The sequence below is a fragment of the Dromiciops gliroides genome, chromosome 1 (genome assembly GCF_019393635.1).
Source record: "Dromiciops gliroides isolate mDroGli1 chromosome 1, mDroGli1.pri, whole genome shotgun sequence".
In the NCBI taxonomy this organism is placed as follows: domain Eukaryota; kingdom Metazoa; phylum Chordata; class Mammalia; order Microbiotheria; family Microbiotheriidae; genus Dromiciops; species Dromiciops gliroides.
This window is the reverse complement of record NC_057861.1, coordinates 674,562,561-674,585,467: the sequence shown is the minus strand read 5'-3', so window position 1 is coordinate 674,585,467 and position 22,907 is coordinate 674,562,561. Positions and strand designations below refer to the sequence as shown.

At 47.3% G+C, this 22,907-nt stretch overlaps 1 protein-coding gene across 2 annotated transcripts; it reads left to right on the top strand.

The window, feature by feature from the left end:
- The first annotated feature begins 781 nt into the window (after positions 1 to 781).
- MST1 (macrophage stimulating 1) lies at positions 782 to 22,734 on the top strand. 2 transcript variants are annotated; one of them, XM_043979140.1, is made up of 18 exons: positions 782 to 959; positions 3,829 to 3,967; positions 6,004 to 6,116; positions 7,559 to 7,673; positions 8,511 to 8,647; positions 9,208 to 9,328; positions 9,637 to 9,755; positions 10,358 to 10,532; positions 12,646 to 12,769; positions 12,938 to 13,040; positions 13,365 to 13,495; positions 14,090 to 14,165; positions 14,439 to 14,550; positions 15,001 to 15,078; positions 15,448 to 15,594; positions 19,275 to 19,381; positions 21,311 to 21,450; positions 22,234 to 22,734. In XM_043979140.1, exons 1-18 carry the CDS (start codon positions 908 to 910, stop codon positions 22,393 to 22,395), a joined length of 2,151 nt encoding a protein of 716 aa, XP_043835075.1. In that variant the 5' UTR covers positions 782 to 907; the 3' UTR covers positions 22,396 to 22,734. The 2 variants fall into 2 exon arrangements, with proteins under 2 accessions (XP_043835075.1, XP_043835076.1); XM_043979141.1 differs by having other exon boundaries at positions 12,646 to 12,776; positions 14,090 to 14,125.
- Positions 22,735 to 22,907: the final 173 nt, after the last annotated feature.

Below are 22,907 nucleotides of genomic sequence, written 5' to 3'. Positions count from 1 at the left end.
TCTCCTGCAGGAGTGGCTTCTGAGAAGGAAAATTGATCCCTTTTTGGGGGGGGGGGGACTGCCTCAGTCAGCATGTTTAAGGGATAATTCTCATCCCCCCTCACACACACACAGACACAGACACACACACACATACACCCTGAAGCCCTTCAGGCAGCTTTCTCAACCTCACAGCCAAGGTTCCCCCTCCCCTCAACTGGAAGACTGCAAACTTCCTCTGATTAGGATAAATTCCTCTCAATTCCCATCATGCCCCTAGAGGCTCATTTTTTTTTCTGGGTCTTACAGATTACTTGGAAATTTCGACAAGCCTCAGGGAGGCTTAACAACCTAGAAGCCTCTCCTCCCAGTCCAGATGAGAACCTTTTCCCTACATTCCTGTGCCACAAACTATAATTTCTATAACTTTTTAGGGCTGACATTCTTTGAGCTTACCATCTCAGTTGGAAAGAGAAAGGGAGGAGAGAGGGAGGAGCTTTGAGGGGCAGTTCCTGGCTCTTAGACCTTTCCAAAATCTTGTGTCTGGTATTGCCCTGACAGATTCCCACAAAGACAGATTTCACAATTTTTCTTCCCGGAGTGAGGGGTGGGGTAAACCCTTTTAGGGAATTATTTATGGAGTGAGGGCAGAGGCCAAGTTTTCAGGAGCAGCTCCTATAGGTGGATGGATTGGATCCTGGGATCCCTTCCCACTAGCCCAGCCCTATTGGGTCTTTCTCCCTGAGGCTCCCCCCTCGTCCCTCCCCTTCCCTTGTCCCAGGCTCGTGACCAGAGACAAATATGTTTTGAGATTGAACAGTGTGGGCTAAGGAATAGACACTGTGTGGACTTGGATGCAGCTTCTCCAGGGACAGAGGCAGAAAGGTGCCCAGGGTCAACTTACTCTGGAAATCCTAGAACTGGGAGGATGTGGCCCTTCATGGTCCTCTTGCCTTCGATCCTATGTGCCAGCACCCCAGGTAAGACCCTTTCCCTTAATTCCTCAGGCCTGTGGCAAAGGGAGGAAGGGAGACCCATGGTTCAAATCCTACTGCTTTCTTCTCCGCCTGGTGCCTCATTTTCTGCCCCTGTCTCTTGCTGTCTCTTTTCCTTGTCTGCCCTTCCTCCAGTAAATCATTTGTACAGATATGCATGCCAATATAATGTACTGCCTCTCCTCCGTGGTCCCCATCAGCCATGGAATTGGCTCCCCTCTTATCCATCCCCAAGGGACCAGCCCAATATTACCACCTATGGCCCCAGGATGGGGTGACTCTCAGAAGTCCACCAGAGCTAATAGACACACCCACACTCACACCCACACACCTCCTTACTGACACAGCTTAACTAGTAAAACCCTAGGAAATTTTTGGACCTTTTATAAATATCACAAACCTTTCTAGGGCTCTGGGCACAAAAAAGTATCCTTCAATGGGGGCGGGGGTGGGGTGGGGGGATGAGGAAACAGGTATCCTAGGACACTGCTCGGCCTCAGCCGGGGAGGGCGACCATCCCACTCTGCCTCACATTTGCTGGCTTCCTTTTTAACCTAACTCCTGATAACTAGGAGCTAAGGTCAGTGGTTTCTTCATCCTGGGTGTTCTGGGAGCCTAGGGCAGTGGCAGAATTTTATAGCAAACAGTTGGATGTTTTTGCTCACTCCCCCTGTTACTCACATGTCCAAAACCCCAAATCAACAAAAAACTCTCCATGTGTGATTTTAGTGCAAGAAGGGACCTTATAGAGTCTAATTCAGTTTCTTCTGTTTGTAAAAGACCTTGTTTTCCTCCTTTATAACATGAGAAGGCTTGGTCCAGATCAAAGCTTCTTAAACTGTGGGTCCTCCATATGGGGTCATGTAACTGAATGTGGGAGTTGCAAAAAATTTGGCAGTACATGTTTCATTTGTATACCTATTTTTATATACCTATATACCCAGGGTGGCCATAAAAATTTCTCAGACAAAAGGGCTTCTTAAATTTTTTCTGCCTAGGATCCCTTTTCACCTGAGAAAGTATATAGGTATATAAAAAATTTTTCATGACCCCCTACATTCAGTTTCAGGACCCCATATGGGGTCTCGGCTTATAGTTTAAGAATTGATGGTCGGGGGCAGCTAGGTGGAGCAGTGGATAGAGCACCGGCCCTGGAGTCAGGAGTACCTGGGTTCAAATTCGGCCTCAGACACTTAACACTTACTAGCTGTGTGACCCTGGGCAAGTCACTTAACCCCAATTGCCTCACTTAAAAAAAAAAAGAATTGATGGTCTATTGACTCTTAGCAATACAATGGTCCAAGATAATTCCAAAGGACTCATGATGGAAAATGCTCTCCACATACAGAAAAAAGAAAAAAAGAACTATGGAATCTAGATTCAGATTGAACCATACTGTTTCTACTTTTTTTTGTTTTTCTTTTTTGAGGTTTTCCCCTTTTGTTCTGATTCTTCTTTCACAGCATGACTAATGCAGAAATATGTCTAATGTGATTGTACATATATAACCAATATCGGATTGCTTTCTGTCTTGGGTGGGGGGAGGGGAGGGAAGGGAAGGAGGGAGAAAAATTTGGAACTAGAAATCTTATAAAAAACATATGTTGAAAACTATCTCTACATGTAACTAGAAAATCATAAAATACTTTTATGATTTAAAAAAAAAGAATTGATGGTCTAGGTTTTTTTGTAACTTCCTTATTTCAAATGAAGTATTATGTTCATTGATTTTTTTTTTTGCTCCTCCCATCCACATTTTTACTCTCTTCCTTTTGATATACCAAGATGCCAAACTTCCCAAGTTTTTGTGGTCCTTGTCTTGATCATTTTCATAGTGGTAAAATCTGTATTTCTGTACGTGGCGGGGAGGTAATTTTCTGAGGATTAATCTCTGATAAATGTTGTATGAAATTGTGAAGGATTTCTTGTTGAATAAATGGATAAGGCTAAAAACAAAACAAACTGAGGGTCTAGATGATATCTAAGTTTCCTTCTGGCTCTAAATCTAAATGATCCTAAGAGACTTAGCTTTGCACTGGAGGAAACAGGCTCTAGAGAAGGGAGGTGTATCATTACTTTTACTAAAATTGAGTCTGAGCCGAGGGGGAGCCCAGCTCTCAGAGATTCTTAGATTGTCAAAAGTTTCAAGAGAACTTCCAAAACACCTTGGTCAGCCCTCCCATTTAACAGAGGGGGAAATGAGAAATCTTACATCAGCATCAGAATGGGGATTAGCAACCCGTTCTCCAACTATTTGGTTTTGTTTTGTTTTTTGCGGGGCAATGGGGGTTAAGTGACTTGCCACCTAGCTCCCAGGAGCCCCACAAGACAATCAAACTGCTCCCTCTCCCTCCCTCCCTCCTTCTCACCATTCTGCCTCTGGGGGCTGCTAGGTGGCACAGTGGATAAAGCACCAGCTCTGGATTCAGGAAGACCTGAATTCAAATTCGGCCTCAGATACTTGACACTTACTAGCTGTGTGACCCTGGACAAGTCACTTAACCCTCATTGCCCTGCAAATAACCAAAAAAAGAAATGTTCCTGCCTGTCCACAGGCATACACCCCAGCAGCAGGTCCTCTGCCTGGCCCCCACTCCTTTAGAGGAGTTACAAGTCAGTTAGCCCTTTACCCTCTCCTCCTTGGGGAAACTGTCCTCCTCTCTGGCAATTCCTCAATCCTGAAACAAAGTCTCAGTCACCCTGCCCTGTGTGGATTTTCATGCAAACTCAGTCACACATACAAACACACGTATACACAGACATTCTTGTGAACATAAGCACACACTATAGACCAACAAAGAGGATAGGGGGCCTGCCTGGCCTTGGTTTGACTGTCCCTCTTTGTGACTTCCAGGAACAAGGTCCCCACTCAATGACTTCCAGTCCTTGACTGCCACTGAGCTGCGCCACCTATCCCACCAACCGCATGATCAGGGGAAATCTATGGATGTGGAAGAGTGTGCTCAGCTCTGTAACCAGCTCCTGGACTGCCGGTGAGAAGGGATGGGAGAGGGGAAGGGACTAGAAGGGCCCCTGCCTCTTTCCTCAGGTTTCTGTCCCCCTCCTGGGAAGATCCTCCAGTTCTTGTTCCTAGATGCCCACTTCTCTCCACTCTAGCTCTGAAATGGATCTGACCCTAGACCTATGGTCTTGCTAAGCATGTCTACTTTCTGCAGTGCCTCCTTCTCTCTCCCTCCCTCCCTCCCTCTCTCTCTCTCTCTCCCTCTTTTGGTGAGGCAATTGGGGTTAAGTGACTTGCCCAGGGTCACACAGTAGTAAGTGTTAAGTGTCTGAGGTCGAATTTGAACTCAGGTCCTCCTGAATCCAGGACTGGTGCTCTATCCACTGCACCACCTAGCTGCCCCTGCCTCCTTCTCTCTTTTTTTTTTATTTTATTAATTTTTTTGTGGGGCAATGAGGGTTAAATGATTTGCCCAGGGTCACACAGCTAGTAAGTGTCAAGTGTCTGAAGCTGGATTTGAACTCAGGTCCTCCTGAATCCAGGGCCAGTGCTTTATCCATTGCGCCACCTAGCTGCCCCCCCCTTCTCTTTTGAACTGATCTTGGGGACCTTTGGCCTCAGACCTTTTCTAATTTCTTTTTTTTTTTTTTTTGCGGGGCAATGGGGGTTAAGTGACTTGCCCAGGGTCACACAGCTAGTAATTATCAAGTGTCCAAGGCTGGATTTGAACTCAGGTCCTCCTGAATCCAGGGCCTGGGCTTTATCCACTGCGCCACCTAGCTGCCCCATGATGCCTGTTTTTCTACCACTTTAATGTACTTTCCTCATAGCAACCCTGAGGTAGGGAGGGCACATATTATCTCCATTTTACAGAGAATTAAACTCAGACAGAAGAGATTAAGTGGACTGGACTTTCTTTGCTCAGGGTCACACAGCTAGTGAATGTCTGAGGCTGGATTTGGAGTCAGGTCTTCTCAGCACTCTATCCCCTAGACCACCCTAACTACCTAGAGGCTAAATGATATACCAGGGGATAGAGATGCTAAGTGTCTGCATCAGGATTCAAATTCATGTCTTCTTCACTCCAAGGCCAGCACTCTATCCACTGGGCCACCAAGTTCACTTAGCAAATAAACTTTTATCTCCCAAATGTCATTTGATATAACAACTGACTAACCCCCAAAGTTCACAAGAGACACCCTCCCTTTTGGGGGGGGGCAGGGCAGTGAGGGTTAAATGACTTACCCAGGGTCACACAGCTAGTAAGTGTCAAGTGTCTGAGGCTGGATTTGAACTCAGGTCCTCCTGAATCCAGGGCTGGTGCTTTATCCACTGTGCCACCTAGCTGTCCCCAAGAGACATCCCCTTTTGATACAAGCTCTCATCCTATAGTTCAAGGCATTTCAGAGTGCTCACAGTTCAGTCCTTGAGTATTCTATTCTTTTCTTTTCTTTTTCTACTAGGCAGTGAGGGTTAAGTGACTTGCCCAGGGTCACACAGCTAGTAAGTGTCAAGTATCTGAGATCAGATTTGAACTCAGGTCCTTCTGACTCCAGGGCTGGTGCTTTATCCCCTGCACCACCTAACTGCCCCCAGTCCTTGAGTATTCTAAAGGAATTCAGGCTCACATTTAATGACCCCGCCCCTTCCCAGAGCTTCTGCCTCCTCCCTCCTGCTCTATCCACATACATAAACCATTGCCATGGTAATCATGCCCTTCACAATCGCCATATCTCTGAATTTCGAGTTGGAATGAGGAAAACCAGAGGAAATAATTACCACCCTAGGGAAAATGAAAGAAGGAAGGCCCTAGACTCAGACACCAAACTGATGAAGGGAGGAGAAAAGTTTAAAGAGACAGCCTCCTTCCCCAGGACCCAGTATTAGGATTCAGGACTTAGTGTGAGGTTGTTCCTTTTGCTCTCTCCTGGAGGGTCCGTTGTCCCCTGGCTGGACTAGAATTAGAAGCTCCAGGAATCCATCCCCAGGCTCCTAGGTTCATGTATCAGGGGAGGGAAAGAAAGGTTCCCATGACTCCTATCTGATGACTTGTGGCCATACCCCCAGTGCTTTCCACTACATCCCAAGGAACCAGAGATGCCAGCTGTTGCCCTGGACTCAACACTCTGCCCAGATTGAGCTCCAAAAGAATGTACAGTACGACCTTTACCAGAAGAAAGGTAAGTCCAGCTTGGGGACAGGGCTGGAGGAAGACATTGGGAGCTTGGAAAGAGGGGAAAGCAAGCCAGAGCCCTGGGCCCACTCTCTTTCAGACCACCTAACTTATTAGAAGTCAGGGAGAAATAATAAAGCCCAACAGAGGGCAATGGTCTTGGGGCTAGTTGCAGGAAATAGGGTTCAACTGAGCAGAAGAAGACCAGGTGCTATTGATGGACAATGACTCCTCCCATTTATTCCCCACCTCTGGGTGCCTTTGGATGCTTCACCCCAAACTTCTTTTTCCAGAGAGCTGTTACATATCTTTTTACCTCACCATGTACCATAGGGCCTTTAATTAAACTTATAAAACAGTTTAAGATGTCTATGTTCGAGGAGCTGTCCTTGGTTCTGGGAACACACACTCAAAAATTTTTAACGGTATTGTCCTTACACTCAAGAGTTTACAGCCTAATGAGGGTGGTAGGCAGAGGAGAACCTGACATAAGAGGTATTGTGTTATAACACTGGATTTGGTGTAAGAGCAGCTGGATTCAAATCCCAACTTAATCACTTACTACATATGTGACCTTGGACAAGTCACTTAGACTCTTTGGCCCTCAGTTTCCTCATGTGTAAAATGAAAAAGCTGGACTAAATGGCCTCTGAGGCATCTCCCTGATCCACAGCTATGAACCTGAATAGAAAAATAGTGATAATACAAAGGAAATTGAAATAAAGGCAAAGGAAAGAAGAGAGAGATCACTCTCAGAGGAAGGTGGAGTGTTAAGGAAGGCTTCAGAGAGGGGCTAGCCCTCATACAGGCCTTGAGGAAGGATGGGACTTTGGCAGAAAGGGAAAGGGAGGAGAGAAAGTACATTCCAGGCAAGGAGGACAGTGTCAGTACCACCTGGATGGGAGATGGGAGAGAGAAAGATGAGACTAATGAGGTAGCACTGTGAGTGGTCTATTTGTTTTTGTTTTGTTTTGTTTTTAGTGAGGCTATGGGGATTAAGTGACTTGCCCAGGGTCACACAGCTAGTAAGTGTTAAGTGTCTGAGGCCAGATTTGAACTCAGGTCCTCCTGACTCCAGGGCCGGTGCTCTATCCACTGCACCACCTAGCTGCCCGAGTGGTCTATTTGATTTGAGGGAGTAAAGGGGCACTGAATGGCCAAGGGGAACTGGTAGTTTGGAGCCTGATTGCCTTGTCAAAGTCAGGAATTTAGACTCTGGTAGGCAATGGGGAACAATGCTCTGAAGGCTTTTCAGCTGTACTATAGCCAGAGGGGTACAAACCAAAGATGACTTGCAAAGCCTGTACAGGTGGATTGTGTTGGGGATAGAAGGAAGGCAGGGAATGGGTTGGGCAGTTACTCATCAAGGGCATTCAGTTTTGTTGATTGTAGTGTGGCCCCAGCTTCTTGGGGCCAGACTTCTGAGAGGATTTGGGGTATCTTCTACAGATTATGTACGGGATTGCATTGTGGACAATGGCATCAGTTACCGGGGCACTGTCGCAACCACTGCTGAGGGCATCCCCTGCCAACACTGGAACCACAAGTTCCCAACCGACCACAAGTTTGAGCTATTCTGAGCTTTGGGCTGGGGGAAAGGGAAGAGGGAGGGGGTTGGGACAAGAGTCTGCTACTTCCCTACTCCCCCAAAAGTCCAGACACTAGGGCACAGAAATCAGGGATAAAGCTGGCATCTATATGCATTCCCTGATTAGACAGAAAGGGTGAAGTCAGGCCTGGGGAAGGGGAACAAAATTGACTTTGGAGAAGTTAGGAAATCTGCTAGGTACAAAAGAATCCCCAGGAAGAGAATCCTTCCTGCTCCCATGCATGATTCCCCCAAGCCTAGGCTGTGTCCATGTTGCCATGGCCCAAGGGTTTCTACGAACCACTTCCTTTTTCAGAGGATCCCTGGGATTTCGGGAGACAAAGTCATATTCACTATAAAAGCCACTTTCCCTAGAGTCCTGCTCCTCAATCCCTCCTTCCTTCCATCTTTGGCATGATGGCACAGAAGGGCATGACTTGGTGCCCCCTAAGATGCCCTTCTCCATGGGGAATTGATCACAGAAGGTCAAGGCTGGAAGGGAGCTCAGAGATCACTTAGTCCTGTGCAGTATTTACCTTCCCAGCATACCTAACAAGAGATCAACCAACCTCCAGTGATGGGGAGCTCACTACCTCCTAAGGCAGTCAATCTGGTCCACTTTTGGACAGCTGATTATGGGGAACTTTTTCCTTATACTGAAGCCAAAGATGACTCCTTCCACCTTCTACTTCCTGCTCCTGGGAGGTTCTTTGGGGCCTTTGGGGCCAAGAAGAACACATTTAATCTTCCTTCCCCACAATAGTGCTTCAAACACTTGAAGAGAGTGATCATGTCCCCCCCTTCCCTCCTTAGGTATACTCCAAATGCTCGAAATGGCCTGGAGAAGAACTATTGTCGTAACCCTGACAGTGACCAGCAAGGCCCCTGGTGTTACACCACCAACCCCAAGATCCGCTTTCAGACCTGTGGTATCAAGACTTGTCAGGAGGGTGAGTTCCAGGTACTTTCCTTCCTCCTGCTCACCAATTCCAGGCCAGGGTGTCTGGGGGGCTCCCACCAGTGTCGCTCCCTCCTCCCTTCCACCCCCCAAGATGTAATGGATTTCCTCAGAGCATCCATCCCATTGCTTCTGGGCCAGGATGGAGGAAGGTGGCATCATGAAGGTAAAAGCAATGACTTTAGATACAGCCCCTGGGGCACAACCTGAGAAAGTGGGAGATGTCACTAGAGGCTCATAATCCCTCATGGACAAACACTGTGGTACAGGACAAAGAGCACTGGACTTGGAGTCAGAAGAACTTGGTTCAAATCCTGCTCTGCCATTTAATAACTGCATGACCTTGAGGAAGTCATTTAGCTCAGTGCCCTGGGACAGCTCTTTCAGTCTAAATTGCTGACCAAGGGGAAGGGAGTTTCCTTACCTGGAGTTTGCTAACAAACATGCAGGCCCTGATAGTCCAGTCCTGGCACTATCTGCCACTCAGCATGGCTGCTATGAAAACCCTATAGAAGCCTAGGAGTCCTTTAATTCTATGGCCTGTCCCCACAGCTACCTGCTTCACCTGTAATGGAGAGGATTACAGAGGTTCTCTAGATTACACGGAGTCAGGCCGAGAATGTCAGAGATGGGACCTCCAGTATCCTCACAGGCATCCCTACAAGCCCAACAAGTATGATTCTGGGCCGGGCCGGGGCAGGAGGTGCCACCTGGAACTTCTTGGGCAGTTCAGGGGTAGGGAGCCTGGGGAACAGTGTCCAGGGCTTCTGGGAGTACATGTATGTGGGGGAACCTAAGGAGGAAGTTTTGGGTCACTGATACCATCAGTGGGCTCCCTCTTTCTCTCTGTCCTTCCTCCCAATCTCTCCTGGAAGATGAGGGGTGGGGCAACTAGCCAGGTTCAAGGGGTCCATTAACTCTCTGCTCTACTTCCTTGGAGTTGGGGGCAGAGGTCCTCATTCAACCACTGCTCTTGCCTAGGTATCCAGATAAGAGCCTGGATGACAACTACTGTCGAAATCCAGACAGCTCAGAACGGCCCTGGTGTTACACCACAGACCCCCAGCAGGAGCGAGAATTCTGCAGCATCCCCAGATGCCGTGAGTGGGCAGTGTGTATAGGGGGGATTCCCAGTCGTGGGGAAGGCCAGGCTGTGGGGGCGTCAGCCCATACACCCCTCCACTTCCCCTATAAGAGTTCACAGTGTGTCTAGACTCTAGCAGGTTCTTTAGAGCCAAGGGGTCAAAATGGCGGGTGGAACTTCAGGAGTATAAATTAATAAGTTTTAGAGTTGGAAGGTGTCTTAGAGTTTATCTAGGAGGAAACTGAGGCAGAGAGAAGTTAAAGAACTTGCCCTAACCCCCTCAAAGAAGTAAGTGGCAGGGAAAAGGAATGGAGGGTTTCTGCTCTAAATTCCACAGTCCTTTCAACTACAATTGTTTGCTCTGCCAGGCTTCATAGCAGGCAGAGGAGGGGATTGGGGAGGGCAGGTTGTCACTAAGCTGGGGCAGTGCCTTCTCCAGGGCCCATCCTCAGGAGGCTTGGCCCTAGGTAAAGGGAAGAGAAATATTAGAGGCTAAGAGAACCATTAGGAGGATATTGTGATCATCAAATGAGAGTCCAGGAGGGTCCACAAAGGCCTAGGACCTCTTGGGAAGGGGATCGGGTCCAGGTCTCACTCTAAATCCCTGTGTTTGTCCAGCATTAATAGGGCAGCAGCAGCCACCACCCAAACACACCACCCACAGCTGCTTCAAGGGGAAGGGAGAAAACTATCGAGGAACGGCCAACACTACTGCTACGGGAATCCCCTGCCAGCGCTGGGATGCCCAGACCCCTCACCAGCACCACTTTTTGCCTGATAACTATGAATGCAAGTGAGTCCTGGAAAAGGAAGGAGACAGACAGACACACACACACACACACACACACAGAGAAAGACAGAGAGACAGGGACATAGAGACAGAAAACAACAGAGAAAAAAAAGACAGACAAAAAGATTGAGAGGGACAGAGACATGGAGAGAAAGATGAGATGGAGAGAGACAAAGAAATAGAAACACAGAGAGGGGGGGGGTGTTCATGTGTTCACCTGAGTACCTGGAACAGGAAGTGAGTGGTGAGCAGCCCAAACACACTGGACTCTCCCTGACCTAAACGGGACCCTCACTGCTGCCTAGTAATCCTTTCATTCGTCTTTGTTACTCCCCACTGTATTCCATGCACCAGTTGCCCAAAGCCTTTTCCTCAAGCCCCCAAATCTCCTCCAATATGGCACCCCTCTGTAGACGACCTCCCTTCCTAATTTACTGAGAAGGGTAAGGCTTTCTGGCATGGCAACATAGGATTTAGAGCTGGCATGGACCTGAGGGAGAACACGTCCATCCCTGTCATTTTGTGGGTGAGGAAATTGAAGAGCAGAGCAAAGGAGCTGAGGATCACCCAAATCACCTGGATAGGAAGCGGCTTGGATCCAAGCCCAGCACTCTTGCCGCTGCACCACGCTGATGGGAGTGCCCTTATCTCCTCTCCTCCAGGGCTCAGTGCCACTCTAATCTCTAAGTGCCGGGTGAACTTTTCCCTCCCTCAGTCTCTTCTTCCTCCAAGGAAGGAAGGAAGGAAGAAGTAGACCTCCTCCTTGCCTCTAGAGGTGTCCTATTTCTGCCCATCTCCTCTTGGGATTTTCCTCCTCCATCATCCCCTCTGTTCTTTGGTCTCTCTGTTGGTTCTTGTTCTGCTGCTTCAAATGTGCTCACATATCCCTTCTCACCCTAAAACCCCCTTTCTTCCATCCTTTTGTACTTTTTTTGGGGGGAGGGGGTGAGGCAATTGGGGTTAAGTGACTTGCCCAGGGTCACACAGCTAGTAAGTGTCGAGTGTCTGAGGTCACATTTGAACTCAGGTCCTCCTGATTTCAGGACCGGTACTCTATCCACTGTGCCACCTAGCTGCCCCAATCCTTTTATACTTTCAAGCTACATCTTCCCCTTCACTGACTTTGGCAAGGCACTTATTAAGCACCTAGAATGTATAGAGAAGATGAAGAGGCAAAGAAATCTTTCTTTCTTTCTTTCTTTTTATTTAAAATTTTTTGTTTTTTAGTGAAGCAATGGGGGTTAAGTGACTTGCCCAGGGTCACACAGCTAGTAGGTGTTAAGTGTCTGAGGTCAAATTTGTTTTTATTTTATTTTATTTTTTAGTGAGGCAATGGGGGTTAAGTGACTTGCCCAGGGTCACACAGCTAGTAAGTGTTAAGTGTCTGAGGCCAAATTTGAACCCAGGTACTCCTGAATCCAGGGCTGGTGCTCTATCCACTGCACCACCTAGCTGCCCCTTGAAAATTCTTTCTGAATAAGATCATTCTCTGCTACCTGAGATGAACTTGAGATCTCCTTCACTCTACCCCACCCCCACTGTAACTAGGGTGGGTAACTGGGACTTTGACTCAGGGCTCAAAAATTTAAGGGATTCTGGTAGCACTTGTACTTTCTTTAGTGGGTAGAAACAAATAAATTTGGTGTGCAGAGAGCAAGAATAATCAGGTAGGAAGTGACCAAATGGTGTACTTCCTTCCCTGGCCCAACTCTGCCCTGCCCCATCCCCTCACAGTTGTCTCTCAGTCATGCCTCTCAGTATCCCAAGATCTCTTTCCTCTCCCTCTTCCCCTGTATAGGGGGTCCTGTATTCTGAACTCTACTTCTCTTTATACCCTCCATGAGAATTGTCTTGAAAAGTTTGTATGGGGGGCAGCTAGGTGGTGCAGTGAATAAAGCACCGGCCCTAGATTCAGGAGGACCTCAGTTCAAATCCGGCCTCAGACACTTGACACTTATTAGCTGTGTGACCCTGGGAAAGTCACTTAACCCTGATTGCCTCACCAAAATAATAATAATAATAATAATAATAATAATAATAAGTTTGTATGAAGATGCCTTTTATGGCTCTTGCCTTGAATACAAGAATTACTAATTATTTATGGTTCTATCTCCAGGGACTTACGGGAAAATTTCTGTCGGAACCCAGATGGTTCAGAGGCCCCCTGGTGCTTCACTTCTCGGCCTGGCATGCGTGTGGCCTTCTGTTTCCAAATCAAGCGCTGCACTGATGACATCAAGGTAGAAGGTGAGGGTGGGGAGTGGGGGAGTGAGGAGCAGGACTCAGGCAGGGCTTGGGTTTGGCCTGAGGGCCCAAAATGCCCCTTGTTTCTACCCCTCCCCATAAACCCTTCCCACAATGACCTCTTGGAGGGCAGTGACCCTCTCTGCTTTGCCTTGGTTCCACAGACTGTTACTATGAAAATGGAGAGCAGTACGTGGGCTCCGTTAGTAAGACCCGGAAGGGGATTGTCTGCCAGCACTGGTCCCAGAAGACTCCTCACAAGCCTCAGTGAGTCTTGGGAGGTGGGGAGGGGTTCCTGGGGTAGAGGGAAGGAAGGGTGTCATTCTTGGCTTCCTCTCAACTCCAGTCCCTAGCTCTTCAAACCTACCCTGCTTAACCTTGGTCCCTACCTTGGGACCCACTGTCTATTCTCTCCCAACCCTGCCCATGGCCCTGTTGGAGACTGAGGGGTCAGAGATGGTGATGAAGGTCTCCCAGGTCAAGAGAGCTCTGGAGGCAAACTGTGGGTGGGGGAACCTCCAAGGGGCTGGGAAGGTGATTCAGAACTTCATGCACTTCAACCCTCTCTACCCGCCCCCCCCCCATCTCAAGGTTCACACCTACCACTGATCCACAGCTGGAAGAGAATTTCTGTCGGAACCCAGACGGAGATAGATATGGTCCTTGGTGCTATACTATGGACCCTGGAACCCCATTTGACTACTGTGCCCTCAAGCCCTGCAGTGAGTCCCCTGTACCCCATCTGTCCTCAAACAGCCCATCCCACTTTGTTTATTGGTTTGCAAGGACCAGCAGGCATTTTCTTGAGCAGAGCTTTGTGCCCAAGAAACATGTCTAAAATCTGGTTCCTGCCCTCCCAAAGTTTATAATCCAGAAAGGAGAATAAGACTCCATACTGAAGACAAGATAAGGTACTAATAGGACCATAGGGTTTAGGTCTGGAAGAGATCCTTGAGGATAAAGTTTTTGTTTTCTAGGTGAGACAATTGAACTAGGATTCAAATCCAGATCCTCTGATTAAAACTAGCCCTGTCCACTCTTCCACACTGCCTTTCAAGGGCTGAGTTCTCTGCTGAGAAGGAGTAGATCACTGTGGGAGATTACTTCAGAGGAGAGATTGCTTCCAGAGGAAGAGATCACTGTGGCTGTTGGGCAGTGGTGGAGTGGGATGGGATGGGGAAAGGTTTTTGCAGGGACTGGATCTTCCCCTGCAAACCAAGGGACTTGAGTTTCTCACTGCCTTTAGAGTAGAATTTGACCTCACTATTGCCTTTGGGACCCCACAGTGACTTTTTGTCTTCCCTTTATTCTTTCAGGTAGTGACCCAAAGACATCCATCCTGGCAACCTCAGGTGACTCAGGGCCTGTCCAGCTGCTTGCCTGCTGGGAGTTGTGAGGGCAAGAGGACACTTGTACCAAGGCCAGGCAGAGGGGACACCTTTGCTTTGCATCCTAAGAAGGGTCTTGCTCCCCCTACCCTGCAGATAGATAGCCCCATTCTCATTCCCTTGCAACTCCCCCTGCTTCTTATGGTACCAGAGCCCCTCCCTTGTATTCCCCATCCCTGCCTCTTCCCTAGCCCCAATCTCTCTTTGCCTCCTTAACTCTGAGAGTACACAGGACTCCCTCCCCTATTCCCTTTTCTCTTTCCCTCCCTGCCCCCAGACCCAGTGCTCTTTGAGGAATGTGGCAAGAGGGAGGAGCGGAGGTCCAAGCTCTTACGGGTTGTGGGGGGCCAGCCTGGCAACTCGCCGTGGACGGTCAGCCTGAGGAACCGGTGAGTCCACTTGCCTAACACACTGGAGTGTCTGGCATTATCTGGCTCTAGAACATACTCTGGTACCTTCTCTGTAACTTAGAAGCTGGGAGTTGCTTAGGGCACTAAGAGGTTAAATGACTTGCCCAGGGTACCATGTGTCAGAGGTGTGACTCAAATCCAGGTCTTTCTTGCCTTTGAGTCAGGTCAATAAGTATTAAGTGCCTGCTATGTACCTGGCACTGTGCTTTCAGGGACTGGCTCTCTGTTCATTATATCATGCTACCTATATAAAAAAGGCAGAATGATGTTTGACCTCAGTTGTTCCAATGCATCCGACTTTCGCAGAAGGCTATAGACCCAAGTCCTTTGGGGAAATGATCCAAGATATTGTGTGTGGGAGAGGTGGAGGGAGGTTTGCTCTGTCATCTCTATCACTGACCCTATCCCACCTTAATGTATCCTACCTAGGCAAGGCCAGCACTTCTGTGGTGGGTCACTGGTGAAGGACCAGTGGGTGGTCTCAGCTCTTCAATGCTTCTCATCCTGGTAAGGGACCTTGTCTACTTTTCAAGGAATCTCAAGGTACTTGGTTTAGGAACTACCTTGTGCACCCTTAGCCCAACCCACCTGATTAATCTGTTCCTTTTTATGTGCCAAATGTAAAACTGATTCCATTTTGGACCTTCCTAGGTCTACTTGACCCCTTTTCTAAGCTAATTGCCCAATTGTTTTCTCTTGAACACATTTTCACCCCTTTACAATGACCTATTTCTCTTGATTCCTTGTGTTTCTCCCTCATCTCCCTCATCAGGCTTGGAAGCTCCCTAGGATAAGGGGGCAGGGTGGAGGGAAGAGGCCAATGTCTCTACTCTGGCCTCAGAGAACTCAGTGAGGACCCCAATTCCTTTCATCCAGTCATGGCTCCCTCACTGGCTATGAGGCCTGGCTAGGCACACTTTTTAAGGACCCTCAGCCCAGCGATCCTGGACTACAAAAGATTCCCCTGATGCAGATGGTGTGTGGTCCTCCAGGCTCCCAGATCGTCATGATCAAACTAGAAAGGTACTCGGGTGGGTGGGGATATGTTAGCAAAAAGGCTGGCCTGCTTCAGAGGAGCACAGACGCCCTGCTAGCTGGGATGACCTTGGATGGGAAGAAATGTGGCCACAGACTCACAGACACTCCTCTTTATTAGGCTGAAGTACTTTGTCAGATTCTGGTGATAGTGGGAACTGTGGACCTGTTTTGCTTTTCCTTGATAAGGCTGTCAGTTAGCTAAGGAAAATGACCACGTCGGAATGTGGGTAGAACATCCACAGCATGCTAGGTCTACAGGAAGGATGTAGGCCTGGGCTTCAGGCCTTAGGTTTCAGTTTCTTAAAAATAACAGTTCATCTCCCTAAAGCTGGACAATGGGAGATTGGCCTCTGACCCTATATTTTACTCCTTTTTCTTTCTTTCTTACACATCAACTGATCTTCCTTTTCTTCCATCTGTTGCTAACTTAATACTTGAAACTATAAGTATATATATATATTTTTTGTTTTTGGTGAAGCAATTGGGGTTAAGTGACTTGCCCAGGGTCACACAGCTAGTAAGTGTCAAGTATCTGAGGTCTGATTTGAACACAGGTCCTGCTGAATCCAGGGCCGGTGCTCTAGCCACTGCACCACCTAGCTGCCCCCAGAATATATTTTCTTTCTTTCTTTCTTTCTTTCTTTCTTTCTTTCTTTCTTTCTTTCTTTCTTTCTTTCTTTCTTTCTTTCTTTCTTTCTTTCTTTCTTTCTTTCTTTCTTTCTTCTTCTTCTTCTTCTTCTTCTTCTTCTTCTTCTTCTTCTTCTTCTTCTTCTTCTTCTTCTTCTTCTTCTTCTTCCTACCTTCTACCTAGTTGCCCCCAGAATATATTTTCTATACTTTATTCACAAATGAATGAAGGGGCAGCTGGATGGTGCAGTGGATAGAGCACTGGCCCTGGAATCAGGAGTACCTGAGTTCAAATCTGGTCTCAGACACTTGATACTTACTAGCTGTGTGACCCTGAGCAAGTCACTTAACCCCAATTGCCTCACTAAAAAAAAAAAAAAAAAAGAAAATACAAATGAATAAGAACCTGCCCATTCAGAAGTGACACAGCAGGGCAAAGGAATTTGAGAAATTAAAAATGGGGGAGGGGGAATGGGGATTTGCCCAGTTCTATGTGACTCAAATGGTCTCAGCTGTTCTATGTGATTTTTGTCTCCCAGGCCCAGTGTGGATGGGCCTGATTATCCCTAGAGTGGAGTGTCTAAAACCCTCCTGATGCTGGTATCTACTATATAGGATCCTCCCAAGTAAATTTTGAAATATGCTCAGATAGATGGACTTTATTGGTCCACTTAATCACCCCAGGCTCACAAGAGGAATCCCAGTGGGGAAGCCCTTTGATAACATTGTGAGTCGTAGGTCTTCTGTCCACATTTCTTTGAAATCACTTTCATTGAAATCCCCTCCCAATAGATGTCTAAGAAAATACAAAACAAGTACAGTGTTCCCTTCACCTTGAAAATAATTTAGAGTAGGATAAATCACCAGCCCTGGATTCAGGAGGACCTGAGTTCAAATCCAGCCTCAGACACTTGACACGTACTAGCTGTGTGACCCTGGGCAAGTCACTTAACCCTCATTGCCCTGCCAAAAAAAAAAAATTAAAATTAAAAAAAAATTTAGAGTAACACCTGGGTTAATCAAAACCTGGCAGGAAGGATTGCTAGTGTCAAGTCAAGGAACCTGGAGCTGGAGTTGTGTGTGAGTGATACTCTATTTATGGAGGTGCTGACCACTGTTGTCATTGTTTGGGGGTGGGGTCCAGACCTGCAATTTCACTCGTCCCCATTGTGGACAGTGTTCACCCACTGGACATCCATCTCCACCAACCTGTCTGTAATGCATAATCTTTGAGAGCTGTTGGCAACACTGAGAGCTTAAGGTACTTGTCTGTGTTCACAGTTAGTATGTGTTAGGGGGAGAACTTGAACTCAGGTCCTCCAGGCTCCAAGGTTAGTCTGCTACCCAGCGGTGCTGTGCTGCTTCTTTTCGGTAAACAATCATCAATTAAACACCTGTTCTAGCCTAAGCACTGAGCAGGACACAGAGACAAGTTTAAAGTAGTCTTGTATACATTTATATTTAAGTGTATATGTGTGTGTGTTTATAACTATATCCAGAACATATGTGAAATAAATATAAGGTAACTGAGGGGTGGGAGAGGGTGGTCACTAGAAGCTGGAGAACCAGGAAAGGCTTCATGGAGATGGCACTTGTGCTAACTTTTGGAAGCTGTTGAAACTCAAAAGGTTCTAAGAGACAGGCTGGGGAAAAGCCACGGCAGAGGTAGGGACACTGGAGATGGAGTATGTGCATGAAGACTAGCAAAGCCGCTTGTTGGGCTGAGCATGGTAAGAAGATGAATATATAATAGGCCTGGTCGTAAAGGGATTTAAATGCCAACGAGAGGACATTTATATTTGATCCCAGAGGCAGTGGAGAGTCATCAGAGTTTACTGTATGGGGGGATGGACTAGTCAGACCAGCACTGTGGGAAAATCACTTAGCAGCTTGTGCAGAATGGCTGGAGCAGAGACTTGAGGCAGGGGGATCAAGGAGGAGGCTATTGAAAAGTCCAGGTGATGGGGGCGGCTAGGTAGCGCAGTGGATAGAGCACCGGCCCTGGATTCAGGAGTACCTGCATTCAAATCCAGCCTCAGACACTTGACACTTACTAGCTGTGTGACCCTGGGCAAGTCACTTAACCCCCATTGCCCGGCAAAAAAACCCCCAAAAAACAAAAAAACGAAAAGTCCAGGTGAGAGATGATGAGGGCCTGAGGTGGGTGATAGCTGTGTGAGTGGTGAGCGAGGCAGAAGTAGAAACAATAAGACTTGGTAACTGATTCTAAAGGGTGAATGAGAGTGAGGATAAGGAGTTGAACCTTGGTAACTGTAAAGATGGTGATGGCTCTGACAGAAATAGGGAAATTCAGAAGAAAGGTTTGGGGGGAAATTAATTCTATTTTGGGTACACTGATTCTGAGATACTTGTGGGATGTTTAGTTTGAAATGACTAATAGGGGGGCAGCTAGGTGGCACAGTGGATAAAGCACCGGCCCTGGATTCAGGAAGACCTGAGTTCAAAGCTGGCCTCAGACACTTAACCCTTGCTAGCTGTGTGACCCTGGGCAAGTCACTTAATCCCCATTGCCTCTCAAAAAAAAAATGACTAATAGGCAGTTGGAGAGGTGACTGGACCTCTGGAGAGACTGACTCTCTCCATCCTAAAAACTGGCATTGATAAAGCGTCATTTGAACCTTACAACCACCCTATGAGAGGGTACTCATTATTATTGTTCCCATTTCACAGATGAAGAAACCTTTGCTCAGAGAAATGACTTGCCCAAAGCTGTACAGCTAGCTAGCGAGTGTCAGAGATAGCAGTTAGATCCAGGCCTTCCTGACTCCCAAGTCCTGATACTCTATCCTCAGGCTCATCTTGCTTTCCATTCATCCCCCCAATTGCAGTCATGACATGACATGACATGACCCCTGATTCCAGTGACATTTTTCCACCTGTAGACTCTATGCAGGAAATGAGGCGCCACTGAATTTTTCTGAGCTAGACCCCTAGACCAGGGTTTTTTGTTGGCACAGAAACACAGGCTTTGGGTTGGCCCTGAGCTTTTTTCCCCTCTCTTTTGTTTTGTTCTACAGACCTGCTGTGCTTAACAGCCGTGTGGCCCTTATTTGCCTGCCCCCTGAAAGATATGTGGTGCCAGGCAAAACCCAATGTGAGATTGCTGGATGGGGAGAGACCAATGGTAAGGAACATAATTGTCCCAGAGAGTACCATTAACCCTTACCTCTCTCCATTGATTCTCCCCTTCTGAGGCTGCTCCTTGATTGGATTTCCTTCCTCCTCCTGCTGTCTAAATGTTGGCATTGCCCAAGGCACGTTACTTGGTCTCCTGCTTTCCTTTTTCTACTTTCTGCATGTTGTCAAACTCATCTGCCCTAATGGCTTCAATAACCATCTGTGTCTAGATGACTTCCAAATCTCTTCTGAGCTCCCTCTCGTTATCCAACTGCCTACAGATTCACCTAGATGCCCCACTGGCACCTCAAACTCAACAAGTCCTGAGCCAAAAACTTGATTCTTCCCCAAACCAGCCTCTCCTCCTGCCTTCCCTGATTCTGTCAATAATAATACCCACTTCCCCTGACTCCCATTCTAAAAGGCTTCAACTCTTCCCTTTCCCAACCAAAGCTGTTTGGTTACCATGGTTGATCACTTTCTTTTTTCGCATCCTTGCTGCCTGCCCCCCCCCTCTATTTCTACTGTCACCACCTTACTCTAGGACCTTATTCCTTTGTATCTGGCCTATTACAATATCCTCCTAATTGCTTTCAGTTCATCTCAACAAACATTAATCAGGTGCCTACTATGAGAAAGGCTCTGCTTTGGTCCTCTCCTCCATCTCAGATTAAGTCCTGAAATACCGCTATGGGCACAACCATCCTCTGTTCAAAAATCTTAGCTAACCCCCTTTCCCTCCTCTTTTGTAACAGGTAGAATTTCAAATTCCTCGGCATTCTGGGTCCTGTAGAATCTGGCCCCTCTTATCTACCTTGGCAAAGCTGCCCTACATTATTCCCCTCCATACCTTTGTCTAACAGGGTTATCCAGATACAGACTCTTTCCCTTCCCCTGCTTATCTAAGTCCTACCTATCCCTTGTTCCTCATCCTTACCAAATGTGAGAGGCAGGACGGTACAGTGGAAAGAACACCTCTGTATCACCCCTAAAAGGGAATGGAATGGACAAATGGGTCATCTCAGGTTACCCAGTTAGGCCAAGCCTATGGTCTTGTTGAATCCCTGAACTGGAGGTTATTTTCTTTTAAATTTTTTTTTTTCATTGAACAAAAACCTATTTTCTCTCTCTTCTACTTCTCTTCCCTCATTATAAAAATGTAACAAATATGCATGGTCATGCAAAACAAACTCCCACATTGGCCATGTCCAAAAAATGTTTCTCACTCAGAAGTGAGTCTGTCATTTCTGTGAAGAAGTGGGTAGCATGAGTATCTAACTGTCTTCTAGAATTGTGGTTGATCAGTTCTTAATTCTTTCAAAGTTGTTTGTCTTTACAATATTATTATTGGATAAATTGTTCTGGTTCTGCTCTTTTCATTCTAAGTAATTAAAAAAAATTTTTTTTTAAGTGAGGCAATTGGGGTTAAGTGATTTGCCCAGGGTCATACAGCTAGTAAGTGTTAAGTGTCTGAGGCTGGATTTGAACTCAGGTACTTCTGACTCCAGGGCCAGTGCTCTATCCACTGCACCACCTAGCTGCCCCTCTTTTCATTCTATATCAGTTCATATAAGCCTTCTCAATTTTCTCTGAAACCATCCCTTTCATCACATAGAATGGTATTCCATTATATTCATATTCCCTAATTGATGGGCATATCTTTAGTTTCCAGAGCTTTGCCAGCAAAAAGAGCTTCTATAAATATGTTTGTACATATAGGTCTAAAATTTTCCTCTTTCATTGACCTCCTTGGAGTATAGGCCTACTAGTGTTTTTTTCTGGAAAAAAGGGATGCCAGAGGCCTTTTCCTAGAATGCCCAATTAGTCCTTTCCCCTTCAACTTCTATTCCCCCTGAAGCTGGGAGGAAAGGGGCGTGGGGCCTTTCATTGGCTATGTGGTGCCAGGAAGGTACCAGACGATTCTATTCTTCCCTAGGTACTGGGAATAACACAGTTCTGAATGTGGCCAGGCTTTGGGTCCTCACCAATGAAGAGTGCAACATCAAGCATCGAGGCAAGGTGAAAAAGAATGAGTTATGCACTCTGAGCCCACTGGTTCCAGTAGGGGCTTGTGAGGTATGTTGAGACATAGAGGCTTTGGGGCTGGGGGTAGTGGGGAGTTGGGAAGGAGTAGAAGGAGCTGCCCTACAGAATTCCCTTACTTTTTCATACCCCCCTGGGCTTTATAGATAGCTGACTGTCAAGTCCCACTGGCAATGGAGTTTATACCTGTGAAGGATCCTACCCCACAGGTCCTTTTCTGAGTCATTTTGTTTTTGTTTTTTTAGTGAGGCAATTGGGGTTAAGTGACTCGCCCAGGGTCACACAGCTAGTAAGTGTTAAGTGTCTGAGGCCGGATTTGAACTCAGGTACTTCTGACTCCAGGGATGGTGCTCTATCCACTGCACCATCTAGCTGCCCCTCTGAGTCATTTTGAAAAGGAAGGACAGTTGGCTTGAGTCTCTAGGGGACTTGTAACCTAGGGATGAACCTGGATGGGTTTCAGGTAGCTAGTTCTACCTTACCCAAGTTCCCTACATTGGGATCCAAGGATCATAGGTTTGGAACCATAGGATGGATACCTTAAAAGGCCAACTAGTCCAATGCCCTCATTTTAGAGGAAGAAGGTGAGGATCAGAGAGGTTGTGACTGGCCCACACAGTATCAAAAGTGATACTGGAAGCAACTCCAAGTTTGGCACTATCCATGACACTGTGGTGTCTCAGGGAAGAGGTGGTGGCTTCTTGTCCCCTTAACAGAGCTACGGTCAGTTCACTGTGCAGTGAAGGCCTCAGCTTTTCCCTTCCCAGGATCCCCCGAATCTCAAGGCTTCCCTTGTACCACTCCTTCTCCTTCCAGGGGGACTACGGAGGCCCACTGGCCTGCTACACCCATGACTGTTGGGTCTTAGAGGGAATCATAATCCCAAACCGCGTCTGTGCCCGCCCTGGATGGCCAGCTGTCTTTTTGCGCATCTCCATGTACGTTGACTGGATAAACAAAGTCATAAAACTGAGCTGATGGAGGTGAAGAGGAAAGGTCCTTTCCCCCCTCACCTTGACCTGTCTCCTATCTCTAACTATCCTGGGCCTACTGGGCCTTACCCAAGCCAGGTCTTCTGGCTTGCTGTAGGACGCCACCTTCTCCAGGAGGCCTTCCCTGGGGATTCCAGCTGGTAAGGCCACCCCTCCAAGGTCATTGTCCACCTACTCTGTATGTATGTTCTGGTTTACCTATGTTCTCTGCCTCATGTGAATGTAAGCCCTATGAGGGGAGGGACAGTCTTCACTCTTACTCTGCCTGCCCTGGCTGGGCACAGTGCCTGTCACAGAGGAAGCACTTAATAAATGTTTGCTGAGAGCCTGCCAATGCTGTTATTGCCAAGGGGGGGGGGGGAGCGGCGGGCGGGAAGGGGAGTCATTGTCATACAAGCATAAAGTCTTCCTGTCAGTGGTGCCAGAGTGTATTTTGGTCACAGCATTTCAGAGGGCCTCAAGCCAATGCCTCATGGCTGGGTGCATAGTCAGCTCTTG